Raw genomic sequence first — 16647 nt, forward strand, 5'->3', positions numbered from 1 at the left:
TAAAAAAAACGATCGAGTCCAACGCGGTGACGTAAAACACAACGACGTGCAGAGAAAAATTAAGTTCAATGCTTCCAAGCATGCGTCGACTTGATTCTGAGCATGTGCGAGTTTTTAACCGATGCTTTTGCGTACTAACCATCGGTTTTGACCTATCGGTTAGGCGTCCATCGGTTCAATTTTAAAGCAAGTTCTAAAATTTTTGACCAAAGGATAACTGACTGGTGGGGCCCACACACGATCGGTTTGGACCGATGAAAAGGTCCTTCAGTCCGTTTTCATCGGTTTGGACCGACCGTGTGTACGCGGCCTTAGTTTATCAAAAATAATGTCAAATATCACATTAGTTTTATGTTGCCCTCTTTTACTTTTGTAATAAACAATATTACAAAAAAAATACATTTTATTACTCAGATGGCTACATTATCGTTATCAGGCATCGTTAATTTGTGATCTGCCTGACTTCTTCTGCTCATCAGTTATCCTTGTTGTTTTAGTGTGTTTTATGTGTGGCCCTAGACATTTCCTTTTCTTTCAATGTAGCCCCCCCGAAGGCCAAAATGTTGGACACCCCTTTAGTAAACAAAAAATATATACCGTATATTTTTTTTTCAAAAGATCCATTGTAAAACAAATTTCACCTTTCCCATTTTCAAATTTTTAGAAGTCATAACTGTGTTAAATCCAGTACTTATGTTTGTCACTTTTTCTCTAATGCAAATGGCAAACCACCTGTCATGATTTTGCATTCCTGGTGCTGGATACGCACGACAGAATTGGGTGCGAACCGAAGACAAGACGGGAACGAATGGTCTGGAATAGTGAAATAAAGTAACACAGGGTGGGGTGTTGTTTCATGTCACATATAGGCAGGGCTGGACTGGGACAAAAACTTGGCCCTGGACTTCATCCAGACTGGCCCACTTTGACAGGTCTCTCCCACAGCGGCCGGACAACTCCCGCACCCCCCCAGCCACCCGCACCCCCTCTCCCCCTTCACTAGCCGTTTTACTTTATTAGAGTAGAACGGCTGGTACTGGTACTCTTATAGGCAGTACCAGTGGGGAAGCTAGACATTATTTCACCCAGGGCAAAGAATCAGTTTGGTGCCCCCCCTTATGGGACAAGATTAGGCAGAAGTGAGAAACTCCCAGGCCGCTGTCACTGAAACCGGCCCACTGAGCCATCGGCCCACCGGGAAACTCCCTGTAGTCCCAATGGCCAGTCCATCCCTGCATATAGGTCACGAGTGGTAAATACTGTAATCACTCTTGTAGAATGTTAGAGTGAAATGAAAAGCAGTATAACACAGCACTGTGCTCAAAGAAACACGTCCACAGGTGTGGCACCTACCCAAAACCATCTCAGCTGATGTTTTTCTTGGAATTCCTGGGGAAATATTGTCAGGAGGACAGGTTCATGTGCACGAATGGAAAATCGATCTCTTGTTACAAGTAAATGAACTTGTTCTTACATTGACCCTCTTACAAAGAATCTGCATATAAACTTGCGGTGTTACAAATTGGAACCTAGTTTTATTTTTTGCTCTCTGTTCTCATGTTCTGTGCTTTTAATACTTGATAGTCTGGAGATCAGCCAATGCAACAAACATGTAATCTTAACAAAACATTGCATTATAAAAATGTATTCCGCTTGCGATTAAGGTACTGTCATATCGGGAAAATTGCCCTGACACCTGTAGTCCTTGGACTCCCTGGTTGGTTTTAATGAGAACAGAATGGTTGGTTGCCTAGGGCCTCAGACTCCAGGGGGGGGGGGCTCCATGGGAATGAATACAAAAAAAAGTTATGAACGTTAGCAATGTTTATAGTAAATCAATGTCTGGTTTGCAAGTCTTTGCACTTTTGTGAGTGTCAATCTTTGAGTCCCCCTACATTCTATAGTTCCTCTGCTAATCTCCAAGTTACTACTGGATACACTTGTGATGTGCCAGCCATCAGGTGGAACCACAGCATGCCGAGGGGGACCAGACATCTAACACTGCAGACAGTATTTTGGATGCTGGGGATTCTTCATTTGGCTTAGATATTCAATGGAGCAAAGATCAGAGGACAGCGCAGTGCAATATAACATTTCTTCATATATGAAGATTTTTTAATTGTCCTTTTGGGGTCTGAGTCAGTATAATATACCTGAAAATTTCTGAGCAGGACAGATTTTTATTGCAGAAAAGCATGTCTGTTCTGCGAAAAAAAATTATAATATTATCTTCCTCCTCACAGGATGTTTTAGAATGGGCATTGTGTATACACAATAGTTATTTTATCCTGGCCTGGACAGGCAAGATGGCCAAATGCCCTAAACTTTTAAGAAGACGGGAGAAGATAGCAGCTCTGGTGAGGAAGCTTGTGGACTTTGCATTACTGAACGGAAGGTTAACAATGGAAGGCTTACTTCTGCTTTAAAGGTACCCTCCAGTCACAGGGAGTACAGTCATCCCACTTAGGGCTTTAGCTTCAATTCAGCACTCTATGATTTATTTGCTTTTATTTTTGTAATATGTATTTCCAGCAGTACAGGTCTGGTTAGTAGCTTTGGAGTTCTGAAGTTACTTTGGAAACTTTTTTTTGTGGCTTTAAACAGAGCAGCCCCGATCCTCTTATTCTCGGGTCCCTCACCTGTGCTCTTGGCACCTCCCCACTGCCAAGTGCCCCCAGAGCAAGCAGATTCCAAGCCAAGGCTCTGCGTTTCCATTCACACATAAAGCTGTGGCTCGGCCCCGCCCCCTATCTCTCTGCATTGGCTCACTGGCTGTGATTGACAGCATGAATGCATGGAGGTAAAAAAGCTTGAGCCTTTAGAACCACTTGAAGTTCAAATATATCTCTCTGTAAATGCATGATCTCCTACTTTTTCCTTTGTGACTTGCCCAGTGGATCAAAGCAGCACATCTGCAACAGTCCAGATGACCACGTTTCAGAAAGTACCTTTTTTTGGAGAGCTACAGCTGTTGAAAATTTTTCAGCATCTGTCCCATTTTTATTAGTGTTGGGTGCCTGGTTCCCCACTGTGCACTGTGAGGGAATAGGCATTCAACAGACTTGAAAATGTGTTGAATGTGTTAAAATTGTTTACTGATCAAGAGACTAAAGATCCAATGTGTGTGTTGATGGTTCCCTTTCTTTCATGGATGGCTTCTATTTTAGTTTTAATCTGTGGCAACAGAGTTGCTTTAACACCTTTCTTCTGTCTTCGGCTGGGTAGTTCATAAATTTCCAACAAGTTGAATCATTTATGGGAGTGATTACGATAACTTATCACAGTTGCAAGCGCTTATTATCACCCCCTTTGGATAGACCTAGATGGACCATATTGCAGCCAAGCTTCGAATTTTATGGCCAACCTTATTTACGCTCAAAGTGGGTTTCTATTGTATTATTATACCTCCCTTTGTTTCACAGCCAGTTGGATTGTTGTCTATTGTGTACATGCCCGTGTGCGATGAAAATAGTACAAGGAAAGACAACGTGTTAGCCAACGGGTATTTCAGAGGTTTTGGAACATAATATAATATAGAAAAAGAAGATCCCCTTTGGCTAAACAGCCTCTTATCTCATTTATTAGTGTCTGCATGTGTTTCACTGTCAGTTCCAAACTCTGTTCAAAAGAAGGCATTCCGCGACCTCTGCCAGAACTGGAGAGGCGAATTGCACTGGGACAATGTTTTATTTTGTTCTATTTGTATTTTGTATATGACTTGTTGCATTTTCGTCGCTATTACTCTCGAATCCTGAAAGGCTGAGAGATTTATTAAGTATTATGCGCCGGGAACAGAAAGGTTGCTTTAGGTAATTTAAAACACGTTAACAGTAGACATAAAATAAAATAACACACTCGGTGTTAAACATATTAGTTCTGTTTACATTAAGTATTATTCAATTTTTATAAAGTGATGTGGAGATGTTGCGCAGATGAATAAACACAGTTCGAGAAAATATATTATCTGTCATTGAGATACTCAAAGCCCGAGACCTGGTGATGTTAGTTTATATTCTAGGCAATGCATTCCGAGCAGGGACTGTGCTCAAGTGACCTTTTGTTGTACAGCGGGAAAGAATCACATTGCGTTAATGGAGTGACAGCTTCATCTACAAAGGTCCTTTTTTTAAGTTTATAATATATTTTATATGTACCCTTTTTTTTACCCTTCTGTCCTCCTTTTCACATATTGTAATTTTTCTGTTATTGTGATCCCGCTCACAATTTTAAATGCTGTCTGCTGGGGGTCCTGTACACACAGAGGAAATCCTTGAGTGGCTACCACTTATCCATTGTCTACCATGGTGCAAATTGTGTATACAACAGGAAAGTAATGCATGCAGGCTTTATTTCTGTAATGCAGTGTTTTATTAATGGAGAAAGGGGGAAACCGTATTTCAGTACAAGGTCTGCTTTAAGTACAGTTGTTACATTCCTCTTGCAACATATCTAGACCAAACAATTTAATATTCATTACGGTATTCATAAAGTATTCAGGCCCCTTGATTTTTTTAAATTTTGTTATGTTGCAGCCTAATACTACAGTTGTTTAAATTCATTTTTTTCTCATTAATCTATACTCAGTACCCCATAATGACAAAGAGAAAACAAATGTATACTTGCGACGCTTGCGACAGAGACGGAGTACTTGCGACAGAGACAATTGAGTACTGTCCGTGTTACTTTTTTTATTTGCACTAACATGCATGGGCCCTTGTGTAAAAGTGTCCTTCGTGCTACTAAAGGTGAATAATAAAATGTACCCAAGTAACAGAAAAAGTGATAAATATGAATAAAAACCAGCAGCAAAATCTAATGCCTTGTACACATGATCGGAATTTTCGATGGAAAAAGTCAGACGGACTTTTTCCATCGGATATTCCGATCGTGTGTAGTCCCATCAGAGTTTTCTCATCGGAAATTCTGATAAATTCCATCGGAGCTTAGATATATGTTCTATTTTTCTCCGATGGAATTCCGTCGGAAATTCCGATGTGATTTGGTCGGGCAAAAGCCAGATTGTGTGTAAGCGGCATAAGTAATTCCTAATAATGTCAGACATTCCCATAGACATACTCCTACACCTTGTGGGGACAGTCTTCCCAGAAGAGTTGAAGCTGTTATAGTTGCAAAGGGTGGGCCAACTCAATATTGAAATTAGAAGAAATGGCCACACACCACTGATTCCTGTCGTTTTTGGGATGTCCAAATAAAAAGGATTTTGATCTACAGTGGTTTCTTTTAGTTTCATTGTGTGCAGAGGCGAGCACCTACTGGATAATTAGGCTTCCTGGTCTCACCTGAAGCAGTGGGTGTGTCTTTTTCCATTGCAACTCAATATTGAACCCTATGAACTGACTGGGATGCCATTAAAGTTCATGTAAAGGCAGGTGTCCCAATACTTTTGACAATATAGTGCATTCTAATAGCATTGGTGTTGTATTTATTGCAGAATGAAGCATCCGTAGTCAAGCAGCTGTTTTGGTGGCAAATACACTACATATTACGATACACTGTATTACTCTACTGCAGAGGTCCTGGCAACTGAGCAGCAGCTGGACTATGAACAGCCCGAGATGGATGCCTTATTCTGCAATAATACATCACCATGTTTCTTCATTTGACACACTGTGCCAGCAGAACATGAATTAGCTGTAAGCAGGATGATCTTTGCATAGCTCATTGCTTTCAAATGTGTCCAAATCTAACTTTATAATTTTTTTTTTTTTTTTTGTAAAGCAGATTTTACTTTAGCCCCATCTTTGCCTGTCTACTTTACGGCAGCCAAACATCTGATTCAAGGATGTTGTTGCTTCTTTTGTTTTTTAGGTTGCCAGCTGACAGATTTTTTATTTCTTTTTTAATCCAAAGAAACATACTGTCTTGAAAAATTCATTAAAGCGAAGTTCCACCCCAAAATGGAACTGACGCTTTAAGTGACGGTGACCCCCTGACATGTCACATTTGGCATGCCATTTTTTTTTGGGGGGGGGGGGATACCCTCTTTTTAGAGGCATCCATCTTCCACTTCCAAAAAAAATTTGAGAGTGCATGTGATCAGCACAGGGCCAATCGGCAGATTTTATTTGTTACTTCCTAGTATATTTGTATACTTGATGTCATCTTTCTGTTACAACTGAAAGACTGTTCTTGATGATATGTAATTTTTGCTTATTTCTTATAAAAAAAAAAATAACTTCTAAAGTTAAAGGGCCAGATCCACGTAGATAGGCGTAAAATTAAGCGGGCGTAGCGTATCGTAGTTACGCTATGCCGCCGCAACTTTGAGAGGCAAGTGCTGTATTCACAAAGCACTTGCGTCTAAAGTTACGGCGGCGTAGCGTAAATCTGCCGGCGTAAGCGTGCCTAAATCAAATGAGGAACAGGAGGCGTGTTTTATGTAAACTAAGCATGACCCCACGTAAATGACGCTTTTTTCGAACGCGCGCATGCTCAGTATCATGTCGAATTTTCAAATTAAATTACGCCCGCTCAATGCCGAGACGACGTGAACGTAACTTACGCAAAGCCCTATTCGCGAACGTTTTACGCAAACGACATAAACGACGGAAAAATCGACGCTGTCCCGACGATCATACTTAACATTGCGTACGCCTCATGAGGCAGGGGTAACGTTACGCCGAAAAAAGCCTTACGTAAACAACGTAAAAAAATGCACCGGGCGGACGTATGTTCTGAGAATCGGCGTATCTAGCTAATTTGCATACTCTACGCGGAAATCAACGGAAGCGCCACCTAGCGGCCAGCGTAAATATGCACCTAAGATCCAACGGCGTACTAAGACGTACGTCAGTCGGATCTAGCCCACATTCAGGCGTATCTTGTTTTGTGAATACAAAACAAAGATACGCCGGCGCATCGTAGAACTTACGCGGCGTATCAATAGATACGCTGCCGTAAGTTCTTCGTGGATCTGGGCCAAAGTGTATTTAGGGTCAAAATGTAAAATCATATGTTCATTTCCACATTTTTTTCAACTATTTCTAGCCTACTCCTATTATTCAGAATGATCTTGAAGTTTGTAAAACTTTTTATCAGAAGGTTCTAGCCAAGGATTCAGTCAGGCAAATTGTTCCTGAAGGCAGGGGCTTCTGCTGTGCTCTTTCTTTAGATAACTCATATAGCTAGATTCACAAAGAGTTACTGATACGCCGACCTAACTCGGAATCTGTGCCGTTCTAAGTTTTAGTGTATTCTCAAACAGAGATACACTTAAACCTATCTAAGATATGACGGCTTGCGCCGTCGTATCTTAGGGTGCAATATTTAGGCTGGCCGCTAGGTAGCGCTTCCGTTGAGTTCAGCGTAGAATCTGAAAATGCATAGATACGCCGATTCACGAACGTACGTGCGCCTGTCGCAGTAAAGATATGCCGTTTACGTAAGGCATTTTCAGGCATAAAGTTATTCCATCAAATAGCTGGACTAGTAATGTTAAGTATGGCCGTCGTTCCCGCGTCGAAATTTGAAAATGTTACGTTGTTTGCGTAAGTCGTTCGTGAATAGGGCTGGACGTAATTTACGTCCACGTCGAAACCAATACGTCCTTGCGGCGTACCTTGCCGCAATGCACACTGGGATATGTACACGGACGGCGCATTCGCCGTTCATAAAAAACGCCAATCACGTCGGGTCACAGTTAATACACATAAAACATGCCCCCCACATCCTCCTTTGAATTAGGCGCGCTTACGCCGGCCACATTTACGCTACAAGTACTTCGTGAATACAGTACTTGCCTATCTAACTTAAGGCGGCGTAGCGTAAATACGATACGCTACGCCGCCGCAAAGATGCGGCGGTATACTTGAATCTAGCTAATAGTCTTTTATGAATCTTTTACCATTTATTAGATGTTTCTTTGTAAAACAAAATTGTATTTACATGGTAAAAAAAATACCAGTATAGAAAAACATCAGTTTAAAAACGTATAACCCTTAACCTCTTGGGACCCGCGCTATAGTCAAATGACGGCTACAGCGCGGATCCCAAAATCCAAGTGGACGTCAATTGACGTCCGCCCCTTTGCGCGTTCCCCGCGCGCGCTCCAGAGCGCGCAGCGGGGAACTGCTGTGCTGGCCGTGTCCGATCTGTGTCCCTTGTCCATAGGGACATAGATCGGTCACCCCCCCCCCCAGTCACCCCCCCTCCACCTACAGTTAGAACACTAATTAGGGTACACATTTAACCCCTTCCTCACCCCCTAGTGTTAACCCCTTCAATGCCAGTCACATTTATACTGTAATTAGTGCATATTTATAGCACTGTTCGCAGTATAAATGTGAATGGCGCCAAAAATGTGTCAAAAGTGTCCGATGTGTCCGCCATAACGTCGCAGTCCCAATAAAAATCGCAGATCGCCGCCATTTCTAGTAAAAAAAAAAAATAATAAAAAATAATAATTCTGTCCCTTATTTTGTAGGCGCTATAACTTTTGCGCAAACCAGTCGCTTATTGCGATTTTTTTTTTTTTTACCAAAAATATGTAGAAGAATACATATCGGCCTAAACTGAGAAAAAAAAAAATGTTTTTGTTTTTTTAAATTGGTATATTTATTATAGCAACAAGTAAAAAATATTGTATTTTTTTTCAAAATTGTCGCTCTTTTTTGTTTACAGCGCAAAAAATAAAAACCGCACAGGCGATCAAATACCACCAAAAGAAAGCTCTATTTGTGGGGAAAAAAGGACGTCAATTTTGTTTGGGAGCCACGTCGCACGACCACGCAATTGTTAGTTATAGCAACGCAGTGCCGAAAGCTGAAATTTCACCTGGGCAGGAGGGGGGTATATGTGCCCAGTAAGCAAGTGGTTAAACAAAATTATAATAAAATAATAATAATAAATCTAATAAAATAAACCCCAAACCATTATTGTTCCCCTATACATATAAATATAAGCATTTGCATTATTTAACAATCCTCTCCTTTCTAGATTGTAAGCTCTAACGAGCAGGGCCCTCTGATGTAACTGTACTGTCTTCCCTGATGTTGTAAAGTGTTGCGCAAGTTGTTGGCGCTATATAAATCCTGTATAATAATAATAATAATTAACATTCATTTTAATTCACAGACTCGGTCCAGACAGAAGATGTGTTTGGCCTTAATGGACAAATCGAACATAAGCTGTCTTTCCTGCAGCAGAATATTCCAGCTAAGATTAAACTGATTCTTATTGGTCATTCCATTGGATGCTATATCATATTGGAGATGATGAAGCGATTACCTGGTCTTAAGGTAAGTCACTAGCTTTGGAAGATGTCCACCTAAAAAAGAGTTTTTTTTACGTATTTTGTTAAACCTTGGTTTATCTAAAGTTAATTTTTTTTTAGTTTTGAGTAGAACAGAGAATAATTAAAACCCCTGTCTATTTTAATTGTTTGCTATTTGTGTACCATTGGAATTAATTATTTTTCCCATAGACAGTAAAAGAAAGTCTCTTAAAAATACGTAAAACAAATGACCTCATTGGAAGACATTTCCTCTACTCCAGTTTCAGTGACGACTCAGAATTTTGCCTCACTTTTAGCCCCATTGCCAATGATCGCCAGTATGGTGTTCGGGCACAAGCCTGAACCCTTCTGAGCTATCCTGCCAGGAACCTGCCAAAGCCAACCGCCAGTCATAGGAAGCATTCTCCTCTCCAGCCAGATATATGCAAGGGGTGTGTATACATGTGGCTGTAGGGTGAGGAATGCCTCCGCTGCCTATAATTGGTTGTTGGCTTTGACACCTTCCTAGGGGGGATAGCTCATGTGAGTTTAGACTTATGTCTAAACAATTATTAATAAATAAGTTTGGTACTATATATATCTTCCAGTATCCTTTGATCAAGTCAAGAGTGGTGATGTAAGGAGCCCACCAAGTCCATAGCTATGCGATCAAAGGGTACCTCAATAATTGGAAGCGGTACCCGGACTGCGAAAATGGGGTGTTGGAGCAGTTCTATGACAGCTGGGGCAGGACTCATATTAGTCGTTAATACACCGGGCCAAAAAAAAATGCTGTAAAACCCGTTATTGAGTTTTATCCGATCCAAGGTGACCCCCAAGTACATGACTATGAGTCAAATGTAAGACCTTAGACCTAAAAGGTTTGGGTACCAACAGTTGTTCTAACACTTCATTATTGAGTTACTTGGTACAACAAGTCGTTATTCACAGCAAAATGGGGAAACTGCACACCACCCTAAGGGTGCTGTGGTTCACTGTTTAAGACTTTGGCCTGTTACCTGGCGGGGATCAAAGTGGGGTCCCTCATCTGAGCACTAAGGAAATCTTCCCAGGAGCCCCTGAGATCTGACATATCTGGCTCAGAGGAGGTACTTTCTGCTTCCAATCTCACAAACATCTCCAGGGAACTGGCTCACTTCCTGCAGGTTCAGCAGCCTGGTACTGATCCTCAAAAGTACTGAACCTCTGTGGGTTCTTGCTTTTTGGAAGAAACCCCCAAACCTTTGAGCTTCTGTTCATACAAGTCCCAAAACATGGAACAGTCTCACCCGATTAGTAAGTCATGAGGTAATCCCCGGAACCACCCCAACTTTTAGTGTAGCAGTTCCTGCTGGTGTACACAGGGTCACACGGGCCACAGGATAGTTTTTAACATCACCATGCACACAGATGACCCAGACCTGTTCCCTGGGTACCAGCTTTATTTGCAATCCATCCACTCGGAGCAGGGTGACGACACTCCCAGTGTAAAGGAGCGCTACTACTACTACCTCCTGTCCATTGACCCGCACCACACACTCATGCGGATTCAGGCTGGTTGTAGCACATAACTCATGGGCATACATGGAGCGACGGCGACCCATGTTGCACTCCAATGGTTCTTCCCGTCATGGACACTGGGCCTCCAGATGACCCAGTGTATGGTAGGACCCACAGCGAACCTAACAAGGTTCCCTCTGTCGGTTCTCTGGAAACTTTGGTCCTGGGGTACTCCTGACAGCTAGCCCCTGAGCAGACACCATGCGATCAACGGGTGTCATCCTGGTGCTGGAACACACCTGTTTGAATCAGGCCATCTATCTGGGGACAGGGGGACTCCCCTGGAAACTTTACGCACAGCTGTAGCACTCGACAGCAGCAGCCATCTCATCCAGGGACTGAGGCTCGGACTGAGCCACTCATTGGTGGAGCTCCCTGGGCAATCCCTGCAGGAAACGGTCCAGTGCAAGTCTTTCCATAATCTGAGTGGGTGTCTTTTCCTCAGGTTTCAGCCAGACCTGGACTGGAACAAGTGCATAAGATGGTACAGCTGCACACGGGCAGGCTTTAGTCTTGTCAAAGCGACAGCCATGGACTCTGTTCACCCTTAAAGCGTCAGTCACTTCCAGCCTGGCTAGGATTTCTGCTTTCAGGCATTTATAGTCTCGTGCGGATTCAGAGGCCAAGTCACAGTACAATTTTTGGGGGGGGTCTGCGGTCAGGTAAGGATCCGGTACATCTGCCCAGTCTTTATCCGGGAGACCTTTCCTTGCTGCAACCCGCTCAAAAATTTGCCAGGTATGCTTCCACATTGTCTGAGGCTGTTATCTTTTGCAGGGTCCGCTGCACTGCCTTCTGGAGGTTACTCTTTATAGCGGCGTCACCTTTTATTTCTGCCTGCTGGGTCACCACCTTTTTTAATCCCACTATCTGTTCACTCAGTAAGCGGTTTGTTTCCTGTTGTACAGGGACTGTCTGCACCAGGATCTGCTCCTGCCGGGCCTAGGCCTCCTCATAGTGGGCCTGCGCTTGCAGCAGGGCCTGGGCCTCCTGATGGCAGGCCTGTGCTTGTGTATTAGCCAGTAACAGCTGCTTAATCACGTCCTCCATGGCTTGTTCAGAAGACTTCACTGTCTGTGCAGCTTTAACACAGGACATGGTATTGGACTGGACCCCTCAAACTGCCCGATGCACCCTCCACCAATTTGTAGGGAATCAGAGGGGTGAAAGCCGGCTCAGACGGTTCAGTAAAATAAAAATGGCTTTATTCAGCAAAACAAACAGAAGAAACGACAGGCTTGTCTTGTTACACATGTGCAGATATAGGAAAAGTTCAGTCTCTCTAGCCGACAGGCAGATTAATAATTAAAGTACACGGCTCTAGCCTGAGCTACAGTCTCTGATACAGTTTTGTTCACCCAAGCAGGTACAAAATCCAGCAAAGGATCCTTTCACACAGCATGCTGCTATGTCTCTTTCCAAACATACTGCTCCTCTATGACATTTTCAGCTCTGCTGGCAATAAGCAGGTCTGAAGGGGAAGTACCTGCCCTCTTCAATTAACCCCTTCTTAACCCTGCCCCAGGCTGACCGTCTACAATATACAGTATCTCACAAAAGTGAGTACACCCCATCACATTGTAAATATTTTATTATATCTTTTTATGTGACAACACTGAAGAAATTACACTTTGCTACAATGTAAAGTAGTGAGAGTACAGCTTGTATAACTGTATAACAGTGTAAATTTGCTGTCCCCTCAAAATAACTCAACACACAGCCATTAATGTCTAAGCCACTGGCAACAAAAGTGAGTCCACCCCTAAGTGAAGATGTCCAAATTGGGCCCAAAGTGTCAATATTTTGCAAGGCCACCATTATTTTCCAGCACTGCCTTAACCCTCTTGGGCATGGAGTTCACCAGAGCTTCACAGGTTGCCACTGGAGTTCTCTTCCACTCCTCTATGATGACACCACGGAGCTGGTGGATGTTAGAGACCTTGCGCTCCTCCACCTTCCGTTTGAGGATGCCCCACAGATGCTCAATTTGGTTTTGATCTGGAGACATGCTTGGCCAGTCCATCACCTTTACCCTCAGCTTCTTTAGCAAGGCAGTGGTCATCTTGGAGGTGTGTTTGGGGTCATTATCATGTTGGAATACTGGCCTGCAGCCCAGTCTCTGAAGGGTGGGGATCTCGCTTGGCTTTAGTATTTCACAGTACATGTTCACATCCATGGTTCCCTCAGTAAACTGTAGCTCCCCAGTGCCGGCAGCACTCCTGCAGCCCCAGACCATGACACTCCCACCACCATGCTTGACTGTAGGCAAGACACACTTGTCTTTGTACTCCTCACCTGGTTGCCACCACCCACGCTTAACACCATCTGAACCAAAGAAGTTTATCTTGATCTCATCAGACCACAGCACTTGGTTCCAGTAATCAATGTCCATAGTCTGCTTGTCTTCAGAAAACTGTTTGTGGGCTTTGGGGTAGGGGGGCATTAGCGGTAAAGCCCTGCTAGTTTTAGCAGCACTTTACCGCCGTTTTAGTGGCACTTTTGGCCTCTGGCAGGGTGCTTTTAACCCCCGCTAGCGATTGAAGAAAGGGTCAACAGTGCCCGTGTTGCGGTGCTGCCGAAGCTCTTTGCATGCGTTTCAGCAGCGCTGCCCATTCATTTCAATGAGCAGGGCGGTTTGGGAGCGGTGTATACTGTAGGAAGGAATAATGTACATTAAGCAGTGTGTTTAGTATTACTTTTAAGCTTTAAATAGTCATAACTTGTGAAAATGGAAATGTGCATGTGTATCCATTTGCATGTATAATGCTCTGCTATAGGAAGAGTGAAACAGTGAACAGTAAAAAAAAATTCCAGTTGATTTGTATGTAGATTGTAGGCATTAGAGGAGACCACAAAAAAAATGTTTTTGTTTTCTCAGAGAGTCTTATATTTATTAAACACTAAGTTCACCTTTGGAACATATTACACTCCACCCATATCTAGGGTGGAACATGTAACATGTTCTAGCTCCTCCCTCCTGACCCCCTCCTTCCCTGAGACAGCAGGTAGGGATCGTCTCCCCACACCCACTGTCGCATTTAAAAAACAGCAGAGCTGTGTGGTGCTCTGTCCAGACAGCCACATCATTTGTTCACAGATTCCTGTGAATTAATAAACTACAAGTGCTGTATTCCACCACAGAAGACAGACTTGTAGTTTCAAACAGCCCGTACAGAGCACTGAAAGCCGGAGGATGTCTGTAGGAGCCCACATCGTACCCATGATATACAGATGCAATGTTTTCCAGGCTCCTGCATTAAAATATATATATTTTTTCCTGCAAAAATATGTGCATTTATTTTTTCTGCAATCCCTTAAAATGATGATGATACTTATGTAACCATTGCAGACCAAAATATCAGTTGAGGTTGATACACAGGAGAAGGATGCTGTAACCCATTGTACTGTATAAGTAGACTGGTCCAAGAAAAGTGCTCATTCATTGTGTGCAGAATCTGCTTAGTTCTTGTGTGGCTGGAGCGTTCAGAAATTGAAAAAGTTTATTTCAGCTTCTCTTAACAATAGATAATATTTCATCTTAGCAGAGTGTTGTGCAACCTCTTTATTATGGCCAATAAAAGTTTAACTGCTAACTTGGATGACATATGAAGTGTAATAATCAAAAACGTGTGTTTAGGTCTCTCTTATTTTTGCTGGAATATGGGTCCCCTCTAACATTCTGAAAAGATATGTGTATGTTAGTAGCAGAGCTAGTGCTTTTTTTTGTATCCTATGGAGCTCATGTAAGCGGCTGTCATTGCATCTCACTTGAGGGATGTACAAGTCTTCATATAATTACAGTTGAAGAGTTCACAATTCTATAAAAAGCTGAGAAACACAGATCATTTTTCTAGACAATAGTTCACTGTTGGCTGTTAAGAGATGACTTAAAGAAGATTAACATAGTTAACATATTTAAAATGTAACGTCTTTAATATTAATCTGTAACTCTCTTTATAGGTAAGTCTGTTCCCAGCTGCATTTTATACATCCAACGTTACTCCATACACTTTTAATAAAGGCAGGTGCCTATTGCAAGCTGAAGTTAGGAAAGGAGCCTATTTTGAGTTGGACAATATTCACTGTGACCCAGGCTCCACATCGTCTCTCTTTATCTCGGGGGAAAATTCCCCCTATCAGAGAATGTTAATGCTGCACCACACCTGCACCTTTTTTTTAGCACCCATTGACACTTAGCGGGAGCATATTTAGGCGGTTTAGAGATGTTTTTCTTTTGTTTGTTTGGGCGTCTTTGGACCAATATACTTTTTGATGTGAGAGCTTGAAAAAATGTGTGTAAACATGCAGTTTTCAAGCATTTTCAGGGACTCCAGGCAGCCATACACACTTAATTTTGCCAAAAAGAAGCTTATGTACTTTGCTGAGCTTCATTTGACAGTCAACAAGCGCCGCAGTACTCAGGAGTGAACAGACCCTACTGAGAACAATGAGAGTCTTCGTCTTGAGCATAGTCAAGCTTCAGGGGCTAAAAGGTGCATTCATCCTAAGATGAACCCGCACAAAAAACTACGCCCATGTACATATCGGAATTCTGCACCACTATTTCTAAAAGGTTACATTTTTTTTTTTTTTTTAAGTGTATTTTGTGCGTGTACTCGAGAGAGGAGCCGGACTGCAGGAGTTGGGAGTAGGCAGGCCTCCCCCAGAGGCAATCTGCCACCTTTCTTCATGCCCCGGGTGGCAATGGTGGGTGTGTGGCAAGGGTGGGTCCTCCCACACAGCCCGCCCTACCTGCTCCGCTTTGAAGCCCAACGGGGCAGAGGGACTCCCTATAAGGGAGTGAGAGGATCTAGCCCGCTCAACCAGCCCCGTTAGTCCTTCGCCTCTGTTTTTAGAGACCGCGTGGTCAAAGTGCGTGCATGTTAACCCAATTTCGAGTGCGTGCAAGTGTGGTGGTTTTTGTGGGAGGGGGGTGGGCGTACTAAGCGCAAGCTTACCTCGCATAGCACACCTATCGGGAGCCGGGCTGAGACCACCAAACTCAATTCACATGTAGCTGAGACCGGGATCCGAACCCCTAGCTGCAGAGGTGAATGGCTTGTCAGCGCAGTGCCAATCGCGTTGAGCCACCGCAGCTCCCCTTCTAAAAGGTTACATAGTGCTCAAACCATGTGACATTTATATATACTGTATATGATAAAAGCATTTCTCTGTTAAAGCTCAATTGAACCTTTCTATATTGTTACTGTAATGACGTTAAAAGGGTAACTCCACTTTCGTGGGGAAAAAAAATAGCAATTAAAAAAATAATAATATTGCATATACAATTGCATATACAAGTCATATTGTAATTGAATGTTATTAAAAATGACTTTTCCTTTTCAATCTACAGCTCTGTTAGTTTCTGTAAAGTGCAATGCAATGTGGCTACCTGAGAGTGTTCTGTACACAGAATGTGTACGGAACGCCCCCCAGAAACATAATTTCCTGCTTCTGTGATTGGCTCACCAATGGCGGCTGGTGCTAAACTTTTTGGAGGGGAGGTGCGGCTCCCCCAGGTCTGTACTCATCCCTCCAATGTTGTGGCGCCATGGCTTCCTTCCAGCTTCTCATCCGCCTCCTGTCGATTGGCCAGGAGGAGAACCTGGAAGACAATAGCGAATATTGATTCACTGGTGTCACAAGTGGGTCGGTTTGGGGTGCAGTGCTCAACCTTTTTCATGCCAATTAGAACTTCAGGCTCTAATAATGTGGCTTGGTAAAAAGAAACCTATGAGTCCGGCACCCCGCATGCACACTAGGGGGGCGTGCCCCTTATGGACCGGCACCTCCTGGTCTACAATTCCCTTTGCTAGCAAGATGTTATAGAACCGGACCTTTATTTAACACATATT

General features: G+C 43.0%; 1 protein-coding gene across 2 annotated transcripts in view; it reads left to right on the top strand.

Moving 5' to 3' along the window:
* The window catches only part of LDAH (lipid droplet associated hydrolase), a 318623-nt gene that overhangs the window by 116915 nt on the left and 185061 nt on the right, over positions 1-16647 (top strand). For both annotated transcript variants that reach the window (XM_040348529.1, XM_040348530.1), the window contains exon 4: positions 9094-9257. In XM_040348529.1, the coding sequence (XP_040204463.1) occupies positions 9094-9257 (164 nt within the window). The remainder of the gene's footprint in view (positions 1-9093; positions 9258-16647) is intronic.

The sequence above is a fragment of the Rana temporaria genome, chromosome 4, assembly GCF_905171775.1.
Source record: "Rana temporaria chromosome 4, aRanTem1.1, whole genome shotgun sequence".
Lineage (NCBI taxonomy): Eukaryota > Metazoa > Chordata > Amphibia > Anura > Ranidae > Rana > Rana temporaria.